General features: G+C 39.5%; 1 protein-coding gene across 3 annotated transcripts in view; it reads left to right on the top strand.

The window, feature by feature from the left end:
• The window catches only part of LOC139740569 (uncharacterized), a 61,434-nt gene that overhangs the window by 25,266 nt on the left and 11,691 nt on the right, over positions 1-24,477 (top strand). The window contains exons 5-17 of one of the 3 annotated variants that reach the window (XM_071651157.1): positions 8,834-9,009; positions 9,270-9,454; positions 10,930-11,186; positions 11,723-11,793; positions 13,009-13,293; positions 15,775-15,892; positions 17,011-17,120; positions 18,524-18,710; positions 19,557-20,099; positions 20,805-20,902; positions 22,398-22,656; positions 23,162-23,377; positions 23,945-24,062. In XM_071651157.1, the coding sequence (XP_071507258.1) occupies positions 8,834-9,009; positions 9,270-9,454; positions 10,930-11,186; positions 11,723-11,793; positions 13,009-13,293; positions 15,775-15,892; positions 17,011-17,120; positions 18,524-18,710; positions 19,557-20,099; positions 20,805-20,902; positions 22,398-22,656; positions 23,162-23,377; positions 23,945-24,062 (2,623 nt within the window). Of the gene's footprint in view, positions 1-8,833; positions 9,010-9,269; positions 9,455-10,929; positions 11,187-11,722; positions 11,794-12,078; positions 12,682-13,008; positions 13,294-15,774; positions 15,893-17,010; positions 17,121-18,523; positions 18,711-19,556; positions 20,100-20,801; positions 20,903-22,397; positions 22,657-23,161; positions 23,378-23,944; positions 24,063-24,477 lie in introns of those variants that run through there. The other 2 variants (XM_071651156.1, XM_071651155.1) reach the window with 2 other exon arrangements.

Raw genomic sequence — 24,477 nt, 5'->3', positions numbered from 1 at the left:
ATTAATCTTGCGTGGTCTAATATGAATACTCTTCAGTTTAGAAAACCAAGAGAAAGTTACAATGTATTAAGACAGTCATAAGTAAGTTGGCGCATCGACACGTAAACCTTTTCAGCTTATTCTAGATGTTGGTGACACAACATTTGCTCCTGCAACAGTTGCGCCGGATTATGTTAAGACTGTAGGGCTTTAGATTTAATTTTAATATGATGATTTGGACTTGGGTTAGGGTTATATAATGTTTGTAGGTAGAATTTTGATTGGATTAGTCTAAGATATTTCATGGGAATTAATGATAACAGTAGGCCTAATAAAATATACTGAGATGGATTTTCATCTTTATCTGTTGAATAACGCGAGCGTGAGCGAACAGATTACAATTTACAACGAGTATAATTTCTGTCTGTCCATAGTTCATTTCCAGAAATGAGGTATCAAGTCCTGTAACCCATACCTATACAATTGTACTTTCGAAGCAAAATCTAGTTCGTATAGTTGTCAAGGACCTGTGTGAGGAATGTGCTTTCAATCCGTCTTTTGTCGTGTGTTTTTGTCGAAAATGCTAAACCATTATCGTTGATCGGGCGATGCGAGAAAATTCTCCTTTGAAACCGGCAGGCTTTTGTTGTTGTTTTTGTTTCTTGTATACAAGGACTTTGGTTTTGTTTCTGTTAAAGTCCGAACGTAATTAGCTGGCCCAGTTGATGCAGGGAGTTACCAGCTATATGTGACTCTTTTGAAATCGGCAGACCTTTAATCAATGTGCAAGATTTAGCGTCTTCTTTTAATGGAAATCCAAGGAGGTAGGCCTTTATCACGGCTCGCAACTAAGATTTTTGACTTTGGATGATCTTGGTACGCGATATCAGCGTTGATTGACAAGGAAAGACACCTTTGAATCTCGCCAAATCATGCCATTACATGCAGTAATTAAATGAATTACAAGAAAGGCAATACGGAAATACATTGTACATTTAAGTTTGATTTCTGCTGTGCTTGTTCATTTAAAAAGTAATTGAACATCACGACAAACTACATGTAAATGTTTATGAATTTAAGAAAAGACATGAAGACAATACAACTTTGCCAAACTAATATTGAAACTACCTCCCTGTTTTGACATTCCGCGCGCCTTATATTCTCGCTGATGAACATGTCTAAAAGCGTCGTCCCCCCCCCCCTTGAATATCACGAAAAGATTTAGAGTTTCATCGTTTATCACACGCACAACATTGATGGTTCAATCTCGTGTTGTTGCAAGCGTTGCGGAGATGAAGCGAAGAAATGCGTTATCACAGTCATAATGTACATTACACTGCATATTTTTGTTATACCTATCATGATGAAGAAAGAAGATTGCACTGTTATTTATTGACCCACCCCTCCCCCCACACACACACACTCACACGTCCACATTGTTTACACGTTACCCCAAAATATAACGTTTTACATTTTAAAGACATGGCCACCTCTGCTATATTGTCTATGCTGTTTATAACTCTGACCAGCTGATGTGGCGAGACTGTCTTTGCAGAGCAATAATTCTGATGCGGCGAGACTACGAACAGTAGACGCGAGCGAAGCATCCTGATCCACTTTCACTGTTCGTACTTCGTAGTCTCGCCGCATCAGACGTGTGGCTCAGCAAAGATAAGTCTCGCCGTATTAGATGTACATAGCGTAGCAGCAAATAATAGCTGCATCCTCCGCCTATAGGCCACTTCTCGTTGAGTTTACTAGTATTACACAGGCGCAACGTGTGGAAAAAAAAATAATCATCGTACGAACGACGGATGATGCACATCCGCAAAAGTAGTTATTGTCTGAACAAAAAGAATTTTCTGCGCTCCAAAAAGACATTTCAGAGTCGAAAGAGTCATAACTACCTGCATTAACTGGGCCAGCTAATTACGTTCGGACGTTAAAAGAAACAAAACAAAAGCCCTTGCACAAAAAAGGTCTGCCGATTTCAAAGGAGAATTTTCACGCATCGCTTCAACATCGGACAATGGTCCAGCATAGACAAAAAACAGCAGAAGTCGGACTGAAAGACACATCCTCACACAGGTCTTTGACAACTAGATTTTGCTTCGAAAGTAAGGCATGAGTTACATGACTTGATAGCTCATTTCTGGATTATGAAGAGACAGAAATTATACTAGCTCAAGTAACTGCAATTCGTTTACCAACGCTCGCGTGATTTAACAGATACGAAATATCCATTCACCATCTGATTATTTGCTACGTCTCCACTTAAAAAAAGTATACAACATGTACATTGAGGTATATTCTGTATAACTTAGAAAGGTTTACTGTCGACGCGGAAACTTACTTTTAACTGTCTTACTTTCAATCTTCTTTATATTTACCATTTCAAAACTTAAAGTAAACTCACCCACGTATATGGCGTAGATGCTCTAAACACATTACGACGTAATTTATGCCAAAGTACGCTTTCATCTTTCACGAGAGCTTTTGTGTAAGCGAATGCAAAACTTTTTGGGGCGGGGTTGTTTTCAATTGTTTGCTATAGTCATGCGTTATTTTCAGGCTGTTTCATTTTTAAATTTCATGGATTTTAAACATCGTTTTCTTTAAGTATTCCAGTTCTCTCCCCCGCCCTCCACCTCACTGAAATCAGAAAGTCTACCATAAATCTGATCGATAAATACAACGTGGCATTTAGCGATCATGGTTATGGCAGATCATGGTTATGGCATACTCGATTAAGTACACTATAATAATCGACTGATATTTCGACTATGAGCCAAAAGAAAGGCTCTAAAAGTAAAATCATTATGTTGCTTAAAATTGTGATTTTTGCAATGATTCTTTTAACTCAACTCACTTAGCTAATTCTTGGATCGACATTTCCAGGCTAATTACACGCTGTATATTACCAGAACTCCAGTGCGTGCATTCTTTCGTCTGGCACCTGATGGTCCGGCACCTGCTTTTGTGAAAAAAATTTTTCACAAGGGTTGGGGGAGGGATGTCAAGTTTCTTCTATCTGAAGAGACCGCATACAATCTCTTTGCGTTTTCCCCTTATTCTTTGGTTCTTTGTGTTGTGTTTGTGTGCTTCTTTTTGTTGGGTTGTTTGTATTTTCTTTTAATCATTCATGGGAGGGGAAAGAAGAGTAAAAGAGGGAGAAATGAAATAAGTATGCCACGTATGTTGTACACCAGCATCACAATCATCACCATCACTGCGATCCTTAGCCTTTTTTCATTCAGAAACACGACCACCATCATCACTCGAGAAACACACCGAAGCAAACAAATCACGTAACAAAGTACCAAGAACCTTCCCGACAACAACACAAACGCTACAAAGATCAAGCTGGATAAAACTTCGTTCAAAGTATTTTGTTAGGGCTAACGATCCACTGTATACACAAACGTATTCTGAGGACTAGTCTGAGCTAACGTTAACCCGAGTGATTGTACTACGCTACTATTATTACGTTACATAATAATAGGGTTATATTTATAGGTTTGTGAATTTATAATTACAGTATTTATGACAGTGTAACACCGAGGATCGTGAACTGATTTAGCGAGATATTGCCGATTTTTTTTTTCTTTCCGATTATTCATGATCTTGAATATTCAACGTGAAATCGGAAAATCCTTTTTTTACTTATTTTTTCTTTGCGAATGCATATTAGAAGTTCCCCTTTTTGACTAAATATAGGCCTAGTCTTCATCGCTAAAGCGTTTTATTGACAATACTTAATGAACAATGATAAAAAGAAGTGCTTTGTCCAATATACTCATTAAATTAAAAAAAAAAACGTTTCTGCGAGCTCGCTGATATCTGACACAGGGTAACCAACAAACTTCCGTTAGCTAACGTTAGATGCAGGAGAGGGATAGAAATTTCTCAGAGTGTACATCTAATGAGCTTTAGGTGGCTGTACATAATGTGTGAGAGAGAGAGAGAGCGTGTCTGTAAAGAATTATACAGACTAACGATAGCTAACGTTAGCTAACGTTACGACTCACGCTCCATTGTAGTTACACAAGACACAATTCTTTGCGAATTCATTAAAAAAAAATATTTTTGACTGAATATAGGCCTAGCTTTCATCACTTATGCATTTACTGACACTAATTATTGGACTGAAAAGAGAGGGTTGGTCTGTCCTGTTCAATACTGTCTCCTCAATTCTGCCGTTAGCTAGTAATTTAATATTCATTGTTATCTGACAAAAGGTAGGGACGGGAGAAAGGAAAGATATTTCTCTGCAATGCACACCAAATGAGATTTGTGGATGGATGTGTGTGTGTATGTGTGTGTGTGTGTGTGTGTTTGAGCGTGGTTAAAATATGTAATGTATATATAAAAAAAACCCAAATAACGTTTGTAAAGCTGTAGTTGAATAGGACTAAAGCTAACGTCAGCCGAAGTAATTGCATCATAGGAATAAAAAGATCCGTCTGTCCGGAGTCTTCTTTTCTTTACTTATCCATTAATTCTTTCTATTTTTTTCATTTACTATAATTATTATTTTATTTATCTTTTTACTCTATTGCTCTCACCTCCCTGGGTCAAGGTACACACACCTGCACTACAGTTTGCCACGCGGGCCCAGCAGTGCCATGCGCCGCGTGCTACTCAATTGCGCAATGAAATCTCAGCTCACAGACTGATCGACATCAACACGTGTTCGCTACCAGTTATTGTATATGCAGAGACATTAATGTGCTGTGGCGTGGTATTGTGTCCATACTCAACTCGCGAGCTCGCTATATAAAACGCACGGTATACAGCTATCCAACGAAGAAGTCTAACGTTAATGTTAGGAAGGCCGAATGTACTAACAGTTACAGCTACACAGTCGAATGCAGTGACATAGTAACAGTAAGAACGTGAATGAGAAGGCATCAATCAGACTGCCTGTAACAGTGTACGCTGTATTGCCTGTAACGTTAGGAATGATACGAGGCACGATCATGCTCGCAGCTCGATCCATGCACCACAGGAGCGTTAATTTACATGATAAACTGTCCACTAGCAAAGTTACGCTCAATCGAGCGAGCACTACGAATTCCCGATGCCTTCAGGACCGAGATATCGAGTGAGCTTATCGAAGATTAATTGTATTTCTTATAGTTATGCATGATGCAACGTAGGTCTGAGATTTTACGAGACCTAGATCTAGTGCAGTATCTGGAAGAAGTTACCTCTGTGACGCGACCTGCAGGTGGTGGAAGCGTGCGGCACCGCCGCCGCGCTTCCGAGTTTTCCGTTCCGAAAGCAAAGAAGAAAAAATCACGATCGCGAATTCGCTTTTCGGAACCGAGAAAACTCAAACGTTAGTACTCGAGTCCGGTGCACGAGTTTCCATCGAGCCAACACACAAACGAGTTAGCTGCCAGCTAGCTAACGTTAGCTGGCATTTAACGTTAGCTGCCAGCTTGGCAGCTAACGTTAGCTACAGTATCGATAGCTAACGTTAGGTATCGATCGCTAACGTTAGCTTTCGTTAGCTAACGTTAGCCAGGACAATTTTCACGACACCAACGTTAGGTGAAACGTTAGGTGAAACTTTATTGTGACAGATACTGTACACTAGGTGTACCCTCGGAGCCATTTAATCTGTGGTATACTGTATCTGTGTGCCTGTATGAGTATATGGTTGCTGGTTTTGTGTGTGTGTGTGTGTGTGTGTGTGTGTGTGTGTGTGTGTGTGTGTGTGTGTGTGTGTGTGTGTGTGTGTGTGTGTGTGTGTGTGTGTGTGTGTGTGTGTATGTATTGTAAGTATTTAAGATCATGCAGTTCTTTCACACTGCTGCAGAACACAATGATTTGGTTTTCTTTTCCTATGCCTACCTATGTATGTTAACAAATCACCAGCATGCAGGGAACTTGCTCTGCCCTCTGTAAATTCGTATTCATTAACGAAAATGAAGAAACCAGGATTTAAACAGGAAATGAACAAGACTTGAATTAGAATTAAATCAAGATCTAATGGGATTCTGCCGATAGTTTTGATTGATTGTCCATAGGAAACATTTTTGCTTCTGTGCCCAGTGATAGCTGCATGGATATGAAGGCTCCAAATAGAATGAATACAATGCACTTACTATTGAAAAGAAATTGAATGAGAAGTTGGTGTTGCTCAAATGCTGTCTTGGTGCTGTCAAGTGTGGGAAAGTTCAAATTGTCAACTATAACAAAACGTTCGTGATTTATAAGGCATAGTACTGAAATAAACCTGTTCTCTACAAATATATGTGTTTGCCACTCCCTTTTTTGGACATGAAAATGATATAATTTGATGCTTCACTTTGATGAAGGACATTTGTCACATTTGGCCTTTACAATGCAGAAAACAAACCCTCACAGGTGGGGCCAAGATGGGATAGTCATGTTGGAAATAATCTGTGATGTGATGATGGACAAGCTGTTGTCGCACAGATTTATTGAATACCCTAGCTGTTATTTGGAGAGAAGGATGTTTGTTGCCATGAAGCTTCATGATCATACAGAGATACCAGGAATTCAATATAAAGAAAAACTGAATGACTGTACTTTTGTTCCTTAAAATGGGATAATGCCAGAAATATATCAGTTTCCTGCAGACTGATAATGTGAGAAATTCTGAATCTTATTTATTTATTTATTTATTTATTTATTTATTTATTTATTTATTCATTTATTTATTCATTATCTTCTTCTTTTTTCAGAATGATCTACAAAGTATTATGAGTGTGTTCTGCTTCAAATATTGGTACCAACCATACAGTGACACATGGAATAGATCTGCAATCTTACAATGTACACATTTATTGCCTTTGACCACATCAGGAATCTCCTTTCCATCCCTATTACCCGCTAAGTTATATTTGACATTTACAGCTGTACCTGCTCAAAGAATGCTTTCCTTGATGTCCATTTCATGGGTTGAGCATGTGATATCATAAGGCAGGGCATCGCATATAGCAGAAAAATAAAATACTTTCATTTTTTATTAGAGGGGATGAGGGGATAGGGTAATATGCTTTCTGTGCTTATTATAATCTTGCAAGTAGTATAGAGGCATTGTTATACAAGTGATACAAATTCTATTGTCTGTCTTTTCATTTTTCATTTCACGTCAAGTACACTTGGATTCCGATGGCTTGGCAAAATGGTCCAAAACTGATTACATGCATTTGGTCGGGAGCATCCTGTGATTAATGGCTTCTATTATGAGATTATCCCGTTTGGTGTAGCAGCTGTATAACTTTCAGAATGTGTCCCAAGACTGCTCCCTGTACAATGTATAATATATTGCATCATCATCCCTCAAGATTTCTCATGTTCTATAGAAGACTCTGCAGCAATGTAATCGTCTTGGCAGCAACATTTTAAACTACACTGTATAGTAAAGCAGTCTATGATTTGAAAAAAAAAATAGATTTTTAATGGAAGGAATTCAGATGGGTGTTGCAACTATAAAATATTAAATACGAACAATGATCAAGGATATTAGGAAAGGAGATCAGCAAAATTGTAAATCAGACAAGAGTCTTGTCACTTTGTAACAGTGAAACACACACAGTTGTTTCTGAGCTGTCCAAATCCATGTCTTGTCATTGTCATTGTATTAATGAGTAAAGTCTGCTAAGACTCAGAGTTAGGCTTGGTTCCAGACTTGAGCTCCATGTGCTTTTCCTCAAAGAGACTGCCCAATTTGAAGTCTATATTGTTAGTCACAGCCTCAGTGTGATTCCAGGTGGCTTCAATGAAAAAGAAAAAGAAAAAGAAAAAAAGAAAAGAAAAGAAAAGAAAAGTTATACAAAACCCCAGTACAGCAGTATGGAAATTTTGAAAGCCGAAATCACGACTTGGTAATTAAAAACAGAAGCAAATCTTATGTTTTTTATTGAGCAGTTACTGGAATTGCCAATGTCTGGTTGCTTTCCAACAACTCAGGAGTAGTATTCTAAAGCATTGCATTTGAAACAAGGAAGAGAAAGTCTACAAAGAGTGATCAAATAGGCAACAATACACAGGATTCAAGTGTTAGCTCAAATTACCTTGAAACCCATGGAGTTGTAGCTTGAAAGGCAACGAAGGTTGTGAGATTTATCATTGTTGTTTTAGTGTATGTATGTATGTACAGATGTACATGGGTGGCATATTGATGCACCGCAGTTTAACTGAAAGGATTTTTATGGTAATGTTCGACTGTGAGTGCAGTTATCCTTGTATTGATAATGAAAAGAATGAATGCAGTAACAGTAGTAAAACATGTCAGTGAAAGTATGATGAGAATGAGACAATCTAATAGAAAGTTATGAATTTTGAAAGTTTTGATGAAGTTATCACTTCAAACTTTTACCGATCAATGTCTTCTACTAATATTGCTGCATTCCCTCAATGCTTAAATGCACATTTTATTCATTTATATTTATTTATTTATTTATTTTTTTTGTTATTATTATTATTATTTATTTTTTTATTTTTTTATTTTTTTTATTTTTATTTTTATTTTTATTATTATTTTTTTTTTTTTGGGGGGGGGGTCATTCCCCTTTATAATGTTTTATTGATAGTCAGCATGGTGGTGTGAGCATGGACCTACAACGGTCCATGGTGTGAGGCATGTTATTGGCTTGCCGTTATTTAAGATTTTCTATTTGATTTCTTTCTCATCACTGTTGTGTTATGGACACATCGTTTAAAGGAGATTTCTACATACCCACTATTCAACAGTGTATGCATACAACGTATATACATGTACTGCAGCTATATCAATTCTCTGTAGAATTTCCATGAAATCACCAAATAATTGATGTGACATGCGTTGATGCTTTACTGATGTCTTCTTTTCTTGTAGGATCACAACTATGGACAGCCCCCTCCCCCAACCCCGCCCCAGTCTCCTCCACCAACCCCAGGCAGCATCCCTGCCTTACCCCTGACCAACCTGTTTGATAACAGCAATGCCAATATCACTCCACCCGAAGACAATGCGGACAGCGTTAAGGATGAAGGAGTCACAAGATGTATATGGTAAGACTCAGGTTTTTCCCATTCAAGTTCACCAACAGGCTTTTCGAAGTGTTTGTGTTATTGTTTGTTTGCTGCATTGTATTGCGAATGAATATGCCCCACTCATTAAGATGTGATACCATTCTATGTTTTAAATCATTTATACTGACGTATGTGTGTATACACATTATATGTATTAGAAAGTTTGTAACCATGGATGTTGCTCCTGTATACATACTCCACTGATCACCTGTTTCATTTCAACACTCTCCCTACTGTAGTAAATTTGACCATGATGATGGCTACATGATCTGCTGTGATAAATGTTTGGTGTGGCAACATGTGGAATGCATGGGACTGGACAGGAATAACATTCCAGACGTTTACTTTTGTGAGCGATGTGAACCCCGGATGGTCAACCAGCAGCGAGCTGTGGACCTTCAGGCGGTCAAGAGGAAGCACATAAGTAAGTACCCACTTACCATCTTACAGATCTGCAAAACACAAGACCCACAACACTCTTGATGTACTTAAGGGAGGTTGCATTAAGTACCATATGTTGGGATCATGTCCTGTGAGACCCCATAACCCTGTGTACATTGTATATTTTATGTGTACATGATGACAATTGGAACTGTTGAAGTGTGCCCGTTATTGAACAAGACAAGAATGGTGAGGGGAATTGTTTGTGGCTTGCATTGCATGTATAACTCCCGGTACAACTTGTGCTACAACAAAATCCTCTCCAGTGAACCACCATGTGGTTTATAAATTCACTCATTAGTGTGTTGGGCAAGTAAAACATTTTTACTTGTAAAAGATCATATTTGTGTGTTAAATTGAGTACAAAGCTTCATTTCATTTTGCTTTATAATGTCTCCTTTTAAACAACAGCTGATTCTCCCAATGTTTTATAGGGTAGTTTGTCATAACTAAAGGTCAGAATATGTTTCTAAGTTTGTACTCTCCATTTTTCCATATGCGAGAGTTGTAAGAGTGCAACATATATCATTTGTCGTTCAATCTTGTACTGAAGATTTTATGATGTAATAGATATGATAAGGGTCATGATAAGTCTGTACATCAGGATGTCTTAAACTCAAGGCTGTGAGATTTTTATGTGGCTCAAGGCATGCATGCTGCCATAATAGAGCATTTAATAAGCATTTGTGTAGATGTTTTGATGTGTGAATAGTCTTTGAGATGCATTATGTATGAAGTTAAGGGTAGGATAGGCCTGGCAGCTTAAACTGTGAGTGCCTACCATTAGATGCTTGGAAAGACAGATGTATTGCTACATTTAAGCAGGTTGCTACATAACTTTTTTAATACTTGCCTGGTTTGGCAAGCAGATTTTCACAGTGTTGCAGAACACTTGCCCAAACATTAATTTTTACTTGCCCAAAAAGAAAGTCGAAAAATATAAGAAAATGATATAGAAAATCACTTGTAAGTCAAGGGCTTGATAAAACACAATCATTTGAATGAACAGCACATGTTGATTCACACCCTTTAAAAAACACATTGGAGTAACATGGTTGGTTTGATCGAGTGTTGGTGTTGCATTGCATTGGAACTTCTTCATGTACATTGTAGGTGTTGGAAAGTTACTGAAATGAAATTAAAGGGCGTTGCCTCATTAAGCAGACATAATCTTTTGGCTTCTTTATGGTTGGCTTCATGGGTTTGAAGGGGAAAAAGTGAAAAGTGGGGGAAAAAATGAATTCAAAACTTTTTTTGCTTGCCTGACTTGGGCAAGCAATTTTTTTTCATTGTTCCAAAACCCTTACCCAACTTTGATTTTTCACTTGCCCAAGGCAATTGGGCAAGTGCTTGTGTAGCACCGTGCTTTAAGCTAAAATCATCCCTCTCTTCTGGCTAGCATCATTTGAAAACACCTGGCTAATCCCTTTTCTATTTCCTCTGCTCCCTTGGCATCAGTGGAAAGACGAGACAGCAGTGATGATGAGACGAAACGGAAGAACAAGAAAACCAGGTACTCCTCCATCCCAACCACTCCGACTAGTCTCACCCTCACCTCGACCAAGACTAAGAACAAGCTCAAGAAGAAAAAGAAAAAGAAGGAGAAGGAGAAGAGAGAGCGGGAAAAGGAAAAGGAAAAGGAGAGACACAAAGATGGCGACAAGGAGAAATCAAAGCAGGAAGGCAAACATCACAAGAAGAAGAAGAAAAAGAAGGTTTGTTTTATTTTGTGCGGGGAGATTTGTTGCAGTTTATACTTGTTTTGTTTTGTTTTTTCTTTGCTGATATTTCATTGTATTCATTGCAATTGGCATTCTCAGCTGTGTTTAATAGAATGTATTGATTTTGAACATGACTGACTGTCTCCAAAGTCCTGGAACACAAATTGCTGCTCTATAGGTTCTGTTCCCTCCCCCCCCCCTTTTTTCTTTTTAAGGCTGTATTGTTTCATCATCTTCTTAAGGAATATTCCATAGCAAATTAATTGTGACTTGATTCATATTTTTAGAGGTTGCTTCTGTTTGGACTTCACAGAAGCAATGTATTTAATCAGTTGTTTTGTTGGACTATATTTGCTTGAGGTGTGTAGAAGATGTATGTGTCTTATTGTGACTAGCTTAAATCTAATGGAAGGCGAACTATCTGGCACAGTCAGTCTCACCAGTCGTTCAGTGCATGAGATCACTTTCCTAACAGTCCCTTCGTACGGTGAACTGCAAACCAGCAGTTTGATTTGATTTTGTCTCCACAGCGAAAGCACAAGAAGAACAGAGGATTGGCAGAACCCGGCATCGGAGACTTACTTCTTCATGGAGAGCAAGTGTGAGTATTGTGTTTTGTTTTGTTTTGATAGGGGAGGGGTAGTGATATTTTTCATGTTATTTCACATATACTGCTCTTGATTGGATACATACGCTCCAGCAACAATGCTTGCTGGTCCTGAAGGTTCATTGTTGATTGTGTTTTGTGTTTTTTTTGCTCTTTTGTATCTGTTTGCATTTGTGTAGCTGTGTCATTCCATAAGATTGCTGTTTAATGTTACTTTGTGGATTCTTCTGATAGGTTTTTATGACCTATTTTACAGATCATGGAATGATATTGGTTCAGTGAATTTTGCAGTAATGCATTTCTAAAAACAAATCTCTTGAAATACTTGATACCACATTTGCCTGGATTTCATGCAACAATTTTCAATCATGTGTTGGGAGTTCTCAGTCTTGTGTATGCTGCCTGTTGCCTTCCTTTGATTGGCCGTAGGTTGCAGTGATGTCCTGATTTCACTAGAACTTCTTTATAGTCTGTAGATACAGCCTTCAGTATAACATACGATAGTAACGACCCATGAGGAAGTGTTTATGACACAAACATACTGCAACCCTACTCCTATTACTGCACATGTCCATCACGCGACATTGCTAATGACTTCCTCTCTCTAATCAGCGATTGTGCGTGATCTGCCTCTGTTGAAGCCTCATCGGGGCTGAGCTTTGTAGTCGAGGCAGAGCAGTTTGGCAGCTTCGGAGGAAACCCCTCGTGTGAAGCAGGATATTTGTCATCAGACAGTTGTAATGGCCATAACTTTTGAGGTGCACGGCAAATGCTGATCCGGGCTTTCCCAGCTGTCTTGCACAGCGCTACAGCCACGTCTTGAATGTGTCGTGAATTGCTTCTGCTGGGATTCATATCAGGAAGTAGATTTCTCGCCCTCAGGTATTGTGAAAGAGTTGATGTGTCTCGTGACTTGCTGCTTGCTTGTCACACCAGCCATTTCACATCTCAGAAATAAGCCTGTAGAGTGTCTAAAAGAGTCCACCCAAACATTTTCCTTGAGTGAAAATGCTGACTAGAAAAAAAGGTAGTGCCAGTTTGTTTTTCATGTTTTAACTTAATTATTGCTCCTCTTCAGACTTGAACTGCAATGCTAACTTGTAGCTTGAAATTGTGTCCTATAGAAGGACAAGGACATCAGCTGTCTGTTTACCTGACACTTAATCCAGTGTTGTTTCCCATCATATGTTAACGGCTTTCACAATACAGACTGGAGAATACCGATCACTTTGTGGAGGCGGTGTCCAATCAGTACAGCAGTGAGCTCAACCAGCTGCTGTTCACGCACCGTCAGAACCCTGCGTCCTCCATGCCCAGCCCCGGCTGCGTCATGGACGACCTCTCGCCGCAGAAAATACTCCTTGGTCCGGTCGGGCGCACGGCCCGTGGGCTGGTGGCTACGGAGGAGCTGGCTCCCAACCAACCCATCGTGGAGTACCGTGGTATGCTCATGCTCAGGGATCAGTTTGTACCGACCAATGGATGGACCAAAAAGTGAGTATGCAATCTTGGCATACTTCTCTCATGATCAACCAATCCTCAGTTGCAGTCTAGAAAGAGTGTGCTAGTGATGTGCAGATGTGTTTAGGTAGTAATTGTTTGTTTGTTTGTTTGTTTTTTGTCTTTTAGAGCTGGTGATGAAATTAATGTATATAGCAAGCCCATAGTTAAGACCTTTTCCCCAAAATTTTTGCAACTTGTTTACTTCTATGTTAATTACTTGTTAGTGTGAGTGACACATTGATAGATTAAGTACATTCAGCACCACTGTTCTAACTGACTTTTTTAGGTCATATTTTTCAAACAGATGATGTAAGTAGTATAGAGTGCTATTTTACTATTATTATTATTTTCATAACCTTGTAGACATGCTATTACATACTAAGTAGCTGTTTTTGAACTGTTGTTTCATAGTCCAGACTGATGTATAAAAACCTGCCCTTGCCAAGTATGTTACTATTATTACAGTCACATAAACATATCCTAGCTTTCCCTTTGTAAAGCTTGACATCAATTGTGTGCTTTCCTGCCTATGAATTTTAGAAAGATCAGGATAGGGCCTATAAAGTATCAAGTCATGTTTTACCAATGTGTATTATGATGTCATAATGGTTAGTTGAGTGCTGTTACTGAAGAGCTGCTGTGTGGGGGCGTGTTTGTGATATTATTGACATTCAAGTAAGGTTACAGGAAAGCTGAAAGTAAATATAGGAGATGGCTTCAATATGGAGGCTGGTTACAATGAGATGTGTCAATATGATGTGCCACAAGCATTGTAGTCAGACATACACATCCTGAACATACTGACAGCACTTACGGCAAAAACAAAACTGATACCAGCGAGCTGTCTCCTCACATATCACCTGGTAGATTTGGCTGCATGATCTAAACTTAGACTCGGGAGGAGAATGCTCCCAGTCATATGGTATGAAGCCTAATGAGTGGAGTATTTGGTAGCAGGCCAGGCTTTTAGCAAACAGGATATGTAGGAAATGTTAATTAAGGGGCAAGGAAATAATGGGGCCTGGGGGCAATGGGGGGATTCGGGGTTACTTCAAACTGATTTATGACAGACTCATCATCCCCAGGACTGCCCGCCATGAGGATGCTACGCTCGCATGATTCAGACACTTTCAGAAATACCACACACGGTGCCTAAAATGTGTAGCTTCCCCTTCTTCCCCCACCCCCCCCCCCAAACCCACCCCAGAAGAAAAGCCTTCCCAGCACATGACATGACAAGGCAGGTTTCAGGACTGAGTGAGGGATATTATTGTTTTCAGACAGGGTTGTGTTTACATCCAACTTATAACGGGATTATTGATGATACTTTGATTAATCTGTTTACATTCTTTTACAAAACCAAACCATGGGCACCTAAAGGAGATCAATCAAAGTACTCAGTTGACAAGTGTGTGAGCAGAGCAAAGATTATTCTAAACTATCTTGTCCATGAAGTGTGCTGCTGCTGCTAAATGCAATACTGTTGTGTATTATTGAACACCTAGATAGATCCTTGTCATTTAATTGGTTCTTTGATATCGATCGTTTGTCCCATCTTATTATTACGACATCTTTCGTGCAGTTGTGGCTCCATTTACTGTGCAATCTTGGATCCATGTGCGCTCCATTTGTACACATATCAAGAGCCTGGCACACTACTACAAACGTAAAACGCGTTTGCATTGTGCAGGCGATCAAGCATATTGATGGACAGCATGCTAGCATAAAGTGCCCACCACTCTGTCGAGCTCAGATCTCACACATTCTCTCTTGTTTCTAAATTCATAAATCGTCAAATGACAAGGATCTATTTTGAGGTGTTATAATAGAAATTGTGTTATAAACAAATAATAAATGTTTTCTTCATTTGTGCAATGGACATAATATTTCATTCGCTGAAAGATGAAATTATTAATCCATGCAACCTGGCTGTTCCTCCTTGAGTGGATCATTTCATCTTTCACCTCATGAAATATTCTGTCCATCGCACCATTGAATTTGAGCCTCAGAGTCCCATTAGGTGCAAGAATATACAAGTGTCATCAGAATCATTGAAATGGGCCAGTCTATGACTATGTAGGTATTGCAGTTACTAGTAACACTCAGCAATAAAAGAAAATTAGTGTTCATGTAACTTCTTATTCTCCTCACTTCAAAGGGCATGTCCCATGATATACATCTGACATAATTGTGATGAAGTCTCATAATTACTTTGTGTGTACTGTGTAAAAGATGAAGTGGCTGTGAGAATGTAAAAATCTGTGGACATAGCCAAACGGATTTCCACATTCAGTGTGTAGAAAAGATGATGTCCATTTTACATCCGTATACATAGATATATGACATAATAGAGCTTCACCACATGATATTTTAGGAGAGGGAATCATATTGAATGGAATTGTTGGCTGGAACAAAAGTGAAAGCAATTTATTCTTCATACTCCTTACACCTTTCAATCCTTTCCTTCCTCAGGCCATATCTTCATGTACTCGTCTACACCAAGTACAACAACATTGAGCTGTGTGTAGATGCAAGGAAATATGGGAACATTGCCCGCTATGTCAGGAGGTCTTGCTCTCCAAATGCTGAGGTAATGTGATGAGATGACTTTTCCCTTTTCTTAATGTTTTGTGATGTGTTTAAGTGTATGTACACATTTATCATAGAAGGAAAAAAATCATTGTCAGTCCAGTACATCCGCTGAGGTGAAATAATGTATGAAGTTCTTGATAATTCTTTCTTTAATGTGGAAATGGTTGTGTAATGTAGCACAGTCACTGATGGATTTGGACATGGAATGAATTATGGGTTCATGCCCAGCAATATCATGAATTATAAAAAACTATGCACTATAGTTCAGTGAAAGTGAGTTTGAACTTTTCAAAATGAAATATTAAGAAAATTATTTTGTAAGTGCACTCATCAGAAATATACATACGGTGTTCAGGCTCAAGTGAATCTGGTAGAATGGGATGCATAATATGTAAACTGTGGAGTGGTTTAAAGGCATGAGGTAAACAACTGATACGGTTTTAGACCCTTGTTTTCATAGTTATTGAGTGCATCCAGTGGCAATGATTGTACAAAATATATGACCCTGCATTATATGATTTACATACAAAAAAAAAAAAAAAAGTGGGGGGGGGGGGATGGAAGTATGGAATTTAGGAACTTCATCTGTTTTTCCTACCATTTGTTCAGTATCATTGATTTATGCATCCAGGCAAATATTGCAAAAATAACAGACACATGTCTGAGCATAGTTTTACAGGACAAATTCTGTCTGTGTATGGTTCAGTTTTAGAGGACATATGATGGGATGAGTAATAATGTACAAATAAATGTGGACCCTTACTGTATACACCATATATTATGCAAGGTTTTTATTTTTATGAATTTGGCAAGTTGGGTACTATACGCAAATTTGATAACACACGAAATTATTAACTCCGATCTCAATATGAATGCAATACTTCATGATCAGGCATCAAACTTCTTGCAATATTGTTGGGAAGTCCAATTCACACACACACACACACACACACACACACACACACACACACACACACACACACACACAAATCACACTTGCTAAATATATGGCATATACAGTAGTTATTAAGAATCCTGTTACTTGGCAATCAGCCAGTCAGACAGAGATTGAGTGAGGGTAACACCTAACCCAAGTGGTCACTGTTTTTGTGATAGGTTCGGCATGTAGCCATCGATGGCCTGCTGAGGCTCTACCTGTTCTCCCTCGTTGAAATCACCAAGGGGACGGAAGTGACCGTCGGTTTTGACTTCAGCTACAAGGACTGGTGAGTGCTCTTCTTAAATTTTCACTTTGCTCTTTGATGTGGCTGTCAAGATGGAATTACGTGCTACAGTGCTTTTGGTGCCAGAGAGTTGACCGTAGAGTCCTGATATACCTTTGCAGACTTATGGTCTTATAGACTTACTATCAGAATGATTTCGTCTGTAGAACAGTACATACCCATATCTGGAGGACTTTTTTTAATGTACGCGTCATATATCCCATACGTGTCATTGAAGAGTTTCAGTATTCAGCACTGTTGTCAAATATCTGCTCTTGAGCAATGGTGTCAAGAGTACTTTAGGGTCACAAAAATTAGTATAGCACACATGGACCTTTGAGTGACATAATGTTAGGAGAGGAATCCGGAGGCTAACTACATGTAATATTGGTAGATTCTAGATCTTAAAGACAGTGTGTACATGCTTCTCATTGGTATACTCTGACACTTTCACATGCTCCTCTGGTTGCAGCCTGTCATGTGACTGGCAACTCTATTGGAGAGGGGAGGGGGGAGTTTGGGGTAATTGTATCTTCCACCTGCTATGCCTGCCATGATCCACACCACACTGAGCTGTTATCGTCACTCCCTACGAGAGCTGTCATGTGTAAAAGTGAAAGTGCCGAACGGGTTTGATCCGAGTCTTGCCCTAAGTGCCAGGCTGTTTACCATTTCTCTATCCCACTGTTATACCTCCCTCACTTCCTGTCATTGTTTTACTGGTTTTCTTGTCATTTCGTTTTTGATAAAGAACAAGTGCGCCCTTGCATTGTGCATTTGCTATGCCGGAACTTCCTCGTATCTCACAGTACCCAATTATGAATAGGATCTTTGTGTCACATGTTCGTTTGTTTGTCCTTGTGCAACTCACCAAAATGCTGAGTTTGTGTTGGAGAGTATGAAATGAAAGCAGTAACAATCTATTGTGGTAGGGTCACTTCCCTGTTACTCTGGGAATGAAAACCAGAAGTATGGTGTTGTGTACAATTGAGTGCAGTGGACTTCAATAGCCTGATACTGCATTAATTATTGTTCAACAAACATCACTTACAGCCCAGTATTTATCTTTTTCACACAGTCATTGAAACAAATTGGTACCTCCACACTCCCAACATCTAATTACTGTTCTAGAAATTCATCAGCATGATTGTTTGGGAAATCATCTGATTTTCAGCAGCGGCAATGCTCTTTATCATTGACTTAAGACCAGGTATAGGATGTCACATTTATGTATTCACCTCTTTTTTGTATTCAGATCAACCACTTTTGAGTTGTGGATAAGTATAAGTTAAAAGTTTTGAATCCTTCTTATGTAAGTTTCTATTGTGGGTTGATTGATGTACAGTCGTCAGGAAACATGACTGATATACTGACAGTTTGACTGCTACACCAATTTGTTCCTCCAGCTCCCACCCAGTACGATGTGCATGCGCAAAAAAGAACTGTCCTGTCAAAAGGTACTGGAGGAAGCGACGAGCCCTTGAGGCCAGGGGTCAGAAGGTCAAGTCCAGCCGCGATCATCATCACACATCGTCGTCCAAGAGAATGGTTTCGCCGCTGCGCGTCTCACTCACATCTGGGAACAGTGCAGAGGTGAGAAGGCATTTCTTATAGGGAGGGACTTATTGAAATGCACATCGCTCACACCTACAGTAGCTAAAAGGGGGGATGGATGGTTTGCTCTCCTGTGTACATATGCATTGCAAGAAGGGAGCATACTGATGACTGCTTATTTATTTCTTCTGTGTTTAAATGCCTTATTTTGGCCGAGATAAAATCCCGCAAAAAATATATTTCAAAAATATCCAGCGACATTAAAGACAATGATTTTCAGTATTTTCAACAGTATCATGTATAAAAACTGCAACTGTAGAAATTATGTTTTTAAAGTAAGTCACCTACAGCTGAACAGCAATTGCACACTTCTACATTTTTGGTTAAGAGATGGCAACCAAAAGTTTATGTTGCTGATTATTATGTATCTCTAAAGGTACCTCTTACCCTGTGTCAAGTTGCCATTTGTATGAAACCTCTTTGTTTGGCATTTCTTAACTCTGAAGTCTGGGAAAGTTGGTGTTAGTTCTTAAATGTTTTTGTCAGTATCATGTTTTGACAAATTATGAAAGGGAAAAGATTTAAAGAAAGTAGACTATAGGAGGGGGTTAACCAGGCTTCATTTAAAAGTTGTGAGATGAAAGAGTCTGAAATTTGACAGTTTCGATGAGTAATCATGGCATTGTTGTATGTTGACCTCTTTTGGGCCTTAGATTATAGACAAGCCCGTAGTAACAAAACATTCAGATGACATGCACATTCAGTCATTGGCAGTAGCCTCCAAAGGAGCATGTCTACAAGAGAAAACAGCCGCTTGAGAATAAAAGGTGATGAAATCTTTCACTGACTAAGACATTTACCGTTGATTATTTTGATCACTCACAGAATCGGGTGGCACCCGTTGTGCGGTGCAAGGACCCCCCTGACTTGACCGAGGAAACAATCTCCAAACCTTCTAAGGAATCAAAGACCCCTAATCAGCCGGAAAGTCCGCCGGCCGAGGAACCTGCCCAACCAGCCGCAGACACGTCTGACCCAGAGCACAAGGAGAAGGTGGATGTTGTTGCCGTGGATACTGCAGGCCAGCAGGAACCGCCTGCCGAGAACCAGGAACCCGCGGGCAAGGAGGTCAGCGAGCCAAAGGAGGAGGAAGCGCCCAAGCGGAAGCTGACCAGAGAGGAGCGAAAGATGGAGGCCATCATGAAGGCGTTTGCCAAGATGGAGAAACAGGCGGAGAGGAGGCAGCAGGCCCTGCAGCGGATAGCACAGAGCAAGCAGCAAGATGGTGGGACAGGCCAGGATGGCAAGGAGTCCAATGCCGGGCCTTCGCAGCAGCAGCAGCAGCAACAGCAGCAGGACTCGACCACCAGTGGTCAAGAAAGTACATCAGTGGGTCCCAGTGATTCCAACAAGGAGGATCAAACCAAGGTAGGCACCATGTATGAATAACTGGAATCCGGGTGAAGTCATATTACATACTGTATCACATTTCAATCATAATTCCAAAGGGATGTGGCAGAAACTGGTTGTTATGGGGGGACTCCCCAACCAAAGGGGAAAAAAAAATTGATTGACAAGCAAACACAACGGGAGGATTTTTTTTTTCTTCACAATATCACAAGAATAGACTCTGTTTTGGCACTATCAGGCCATCAGCAAATGCAACTGGCCTCAAAAAATACTTTAAATGAATGAAACCCAAAATGTGAAACACAGTTAAAATCCTATATTTTGGTTATTTGACATTGCTATTGCAAAATCTGTATCCCACATTCACATTGAAATGATGAATAAGAAAAAGAATGAAATTTGTCTGTTCATTCATGTTTTATAGTGAATTCACCATAAAACATTCAGATGCATTTATGCCAATGTTTATGAAGATAGGAAGAATGTCCCAAGCACTTTCTCGTGTTGAAAACTACTTTGCACTTTCTGGCGGCTGTGACGTAACTCAAAATATGTCCTCGAATGAAGAATTTGTGACGTATGCAGATATTGAAGATTTTGCAGATACTTTTTCTCCCTATAATATAACGGAAGTCATAGAACGTAAATTCCAGTGTGTCCCAATTACACAAGGTGTTCAGGCAGTAACAAAGAGAATTTTGTTTCACTGTCATTTATCAGCAGATGATGGAAACCAAATCAAAAGATGATCTATCATGCAATACCCCAGCACCACAGACAACGAGAAAGCCATCCAGGAGACGGAGAAGAAGTACTCAGAGGTAAGCTGATTGAATAGGCATTCAATGTCAAATAAAGTCAGGATGCTATGCAGCAATTCTGAAAATGTAGAAACTTTTGCACAATTTCCTGTGTTTATTATAGTTTCATCTTCTTCTTGAAAATGGGTGGTTAGACTTTAAAGGGATGGTACAGTATTGGTGGAGATGAAAATTGGACTTTAACTTTTTTGCGAGATACCAACAAAACACTTATGATGTAGTACAGAGCATACCATTTTAAGAGGAATTCAAAGTTTATTTGATGAAAATCGGGTTTGGAATGACTGAAACTTCCAAAAACAAAGTGAAACAAAGCGATTGTAATGAAGTATGGGTCCCACACTCTATTAGAATTACTCTTTTTTGGATATCTCAGCCATTTCAAAACCAATTTTCATCAAATAAATGTTGGATTTCTCATAGAATTACATGCTCTTTCATATTATATAAGGGGTTTCGCATTATCTCACCAAAAAAATGTTAGAAACCTGAAATCAGGTCTCAACCAAAACTATACGATCCCTTTAACCAAACGTGGCAGAAATCATCAATGGGAGAGAGGGTCATAGTTTGCTCAGTAGTGGTGGTGCCCTCAGAGGGACCCATAGGGCAGAGCCCAAGTATCCCAAATTATCAAATCTCTGTGATCTTTAACATTATTTTGTTCTTCTAGAAAACTGGTAGTAGATTTTGAAGAAAACAGACAACAATCACCTATGGGGGAGGATCATGGATTATAGCTTGTAGAAATGGTGGTGGTGCCCAGATGTCCTAAATTAGCACAGTTGAAGGGTTGTTGACATGTGGCATGGTGTTTTACTGTTTTTGTGCTCATGATGTTTATGTTGTTTTGATTTTACACTGACAACAGTTCTAGTCTAGTAAGCAAGATCTTTTATTCGTACAATTTCTGTAGATTAATATGAGAAAGCTGTTGTGGAATCATGCAAATAGTGATCTTGGGTCATATTAATAGATGGAGTGGGTGGTGTTTCCTAAAGATAGAGCCCGTCAATGTGACATTGAGTTTATTTTAAGGTCCAGACCAAAGGGACCTTAAGGTATTTTCAGCTTCAAGGTTGATGTAACCATGGGATGCTATTGCTATATGAATCTCCTCTCTTTTGCATTGCTGCTGGATAAGCCAGTTCGTAATTAGTTCATGTGCATGTTGCTACAAATGACCTCTCTTTTTTTCTGTTGTTTAGGCACTTCACTTGTTTTCAAAGTGACGTAATGCATAAGACTACACAACATAAAATTTATGAAATTCATGCTCAAACAAAGCGTGAACTTGTGTAGACCAGGTGACCACAATGGGTATGTCAAGCAGTACCTTTTCAAAGAATCAAAAGGTGTTTTTTTTTTTGGGTGTGTGTGTCAACATTTTGTATACAATGTGCGATATTGGATGTTCGCTCCTTGAATGTGCACTTCTGAACATGTTTACACTTGGAATAATGATAGCATTTCTTGCTCTTTCTGTCTTGACCAGCGCTAGAAGGCGAAGTAGAGCCAACAGCCTGGTGCCAACAAGTGTCGAGGTGTCTTCAGCCGACGACGATTCAAATCAAGCCCCTCCAAGTCTGACCGGTTCAGACAAGCTTTCCTCGCTGACCACCTCGCTGACCACCTCGCTGACCACCACACCAATCTCAGTCGTAACGAAGCCCTTCGGACAGGAGAAAACAGACACACCCCTGTCTTCCCCAAGCTCATCCACAAAGCGGTTTCGTTTCCCCAAGACGAAGAAGGTGCACAGAACTTACTCTGTCTTGACCGTAAAGGAAATTGTGGGTGTACTGTATACTTAGTGCTTTATTACATGGTGGCATGCACAATACTGTGTACTCATACACTTGTTAACTGAATAGTTGCATTCATAGTAGACAACTCTTGATAAGGGGAAGATTTTATGTGAATGAGCATTATGATGTGGCTTGTACAATTTTTTTTTTAATTATTGGTAACTGATTATTACTTTTTTTTTTCAATCAAATGTTTAGCAGTAGAGCATATTTTTCTATGTTTGATGCAGAAATGTAATTTCCACTCAACAACAAAATGAAATTTAAACAAAGGGATAGGAGGAAAATGTAATTGTTACATGTGTTTTGTAAAGAACTGGTAACACAAAGATGTACCATCTTTTGTTGGCTTGTATCGGTAAATTTAGTTCTAATAATATGAGTTTGTGTAAGAGTCAGGCTGAAGAATTTTCACCACAAGCGGTAACCATGGACAATTATTGAATTTCAGATACTGATGAATGAGTGGTTGAACGAGAAGGCGTTTGAGTCTCAAGCCACGAGGCCGCTGACCATCAAGACTGAGTCGTTGGATGCGTCCTTTGGCAGCAGCATACCATCACCAACAACACCACAACTCCAGCGCTCGGGCTCCCTCTCCGCACTGGTCAAAGAGACCAGGAGCAACATCTTGGAGTCCAGCGGTGGTCTGGGATCAGCCAAGAAGGTACAGGGGATATTCCTTCTGAAAGTTGAATGAAGCATAATCTGTTACGCCATTTCCTGTAAGCTGTGTGATCTGAAAGAATGTTCACAGCCTGTAGCTGGTGACATCTGTTTTCTACCTATAGATGGCTAGACAAAGTAAGGTGCCATTTATGTAGTGCCAGTGTGCACTCATTCTTATACAACTATTCAAAAGATGTGGCAATGCCTGCTCAGAATCATGATGCATATTTCATAAGGGAAAAGTGATGTTTATCTGACCAAGCAGTGTCAGTGATTCATTATTAGTTTGACTAGAAGCATGAAAAAATGGAAGCCTTTTTTTCAGAAATTAATGCACTGGAGGACAGTCTTGTAATGTAGTCTTACAACTCAGAGCAAGACCTGCTCTAGTTCTGAAGTCATTAAGAAATTTCACAATAGTTAATGTTTATTGGCTCTTCAACATTGCTGGCTCTAAAATTGGAAGTGCCACATGATTATGCGATGTCGTAATTCTTAATTGTTACAGTATTTGTGAAATGTGATATTCAAGTGCTGACCGCGTGATGTACCATTGTACTTGCAGCGCTGGTTACGTCAGGCCATGAGTGAAGGAAACAGCAACCAAGAATCACCAGTGTGTAATGGTACACTCAGCCCCATCGCCAGTCCTGCTCTGTCACCCAACACTAGTGCATCAAGTGGTAAGCATCACATTATGTGTGTGGGGGGGGGGGGGGGGGGGGGGTTGTTTACGGCAACCCAGGCTGTGCATGAGGCATTGAGAACTACAATATTGTTACCTGTGCAAATTCACATCGGCATAGTAGCATGTAGACATTGCACCTTTGCAGTCCGTTCTAAAACATTCTTCTCTTCTGGTGTAATGGCAAACGTTGACAGTTCATGTTCAATCAGAATAGTCATGAGAGGTAATGTGATTCGAATTTGTCTTTGCCATTGTAGTGTTTCATACAGATAATCTGACAAGCTGATGTTAATTTGTGTATCTGCAATATAATATGATAGAGTATGATTAAATGATATGTAGAGCATGTACACTCATGATGATTTCCAGTGAAGTCTGTGCATTGCCCCACCTCATGGCTAAACACATCT

Source organism: Diadema antillarum, unplaced genomic scaffold (assembly GCF_040938485.1).
Source record: "Diadema antillarum isolate AM-2024a unplaced genomic scaffold, OU_Dant_1.0 seq00000861_RagTag, whole genome shotgun sequence".
Taxonomy (NCBI): Eukaryota; Metazoa; Echinodermata; class Echinoidea; order Diadematoida; family Diadematidae; genus Diadema; species Diadema antillarum.
The sequence above is the reverse complement of the archived record's forward strand: the minus strand, read 5'-3'. Positions and strand labels throughout refer to the sequence as shown.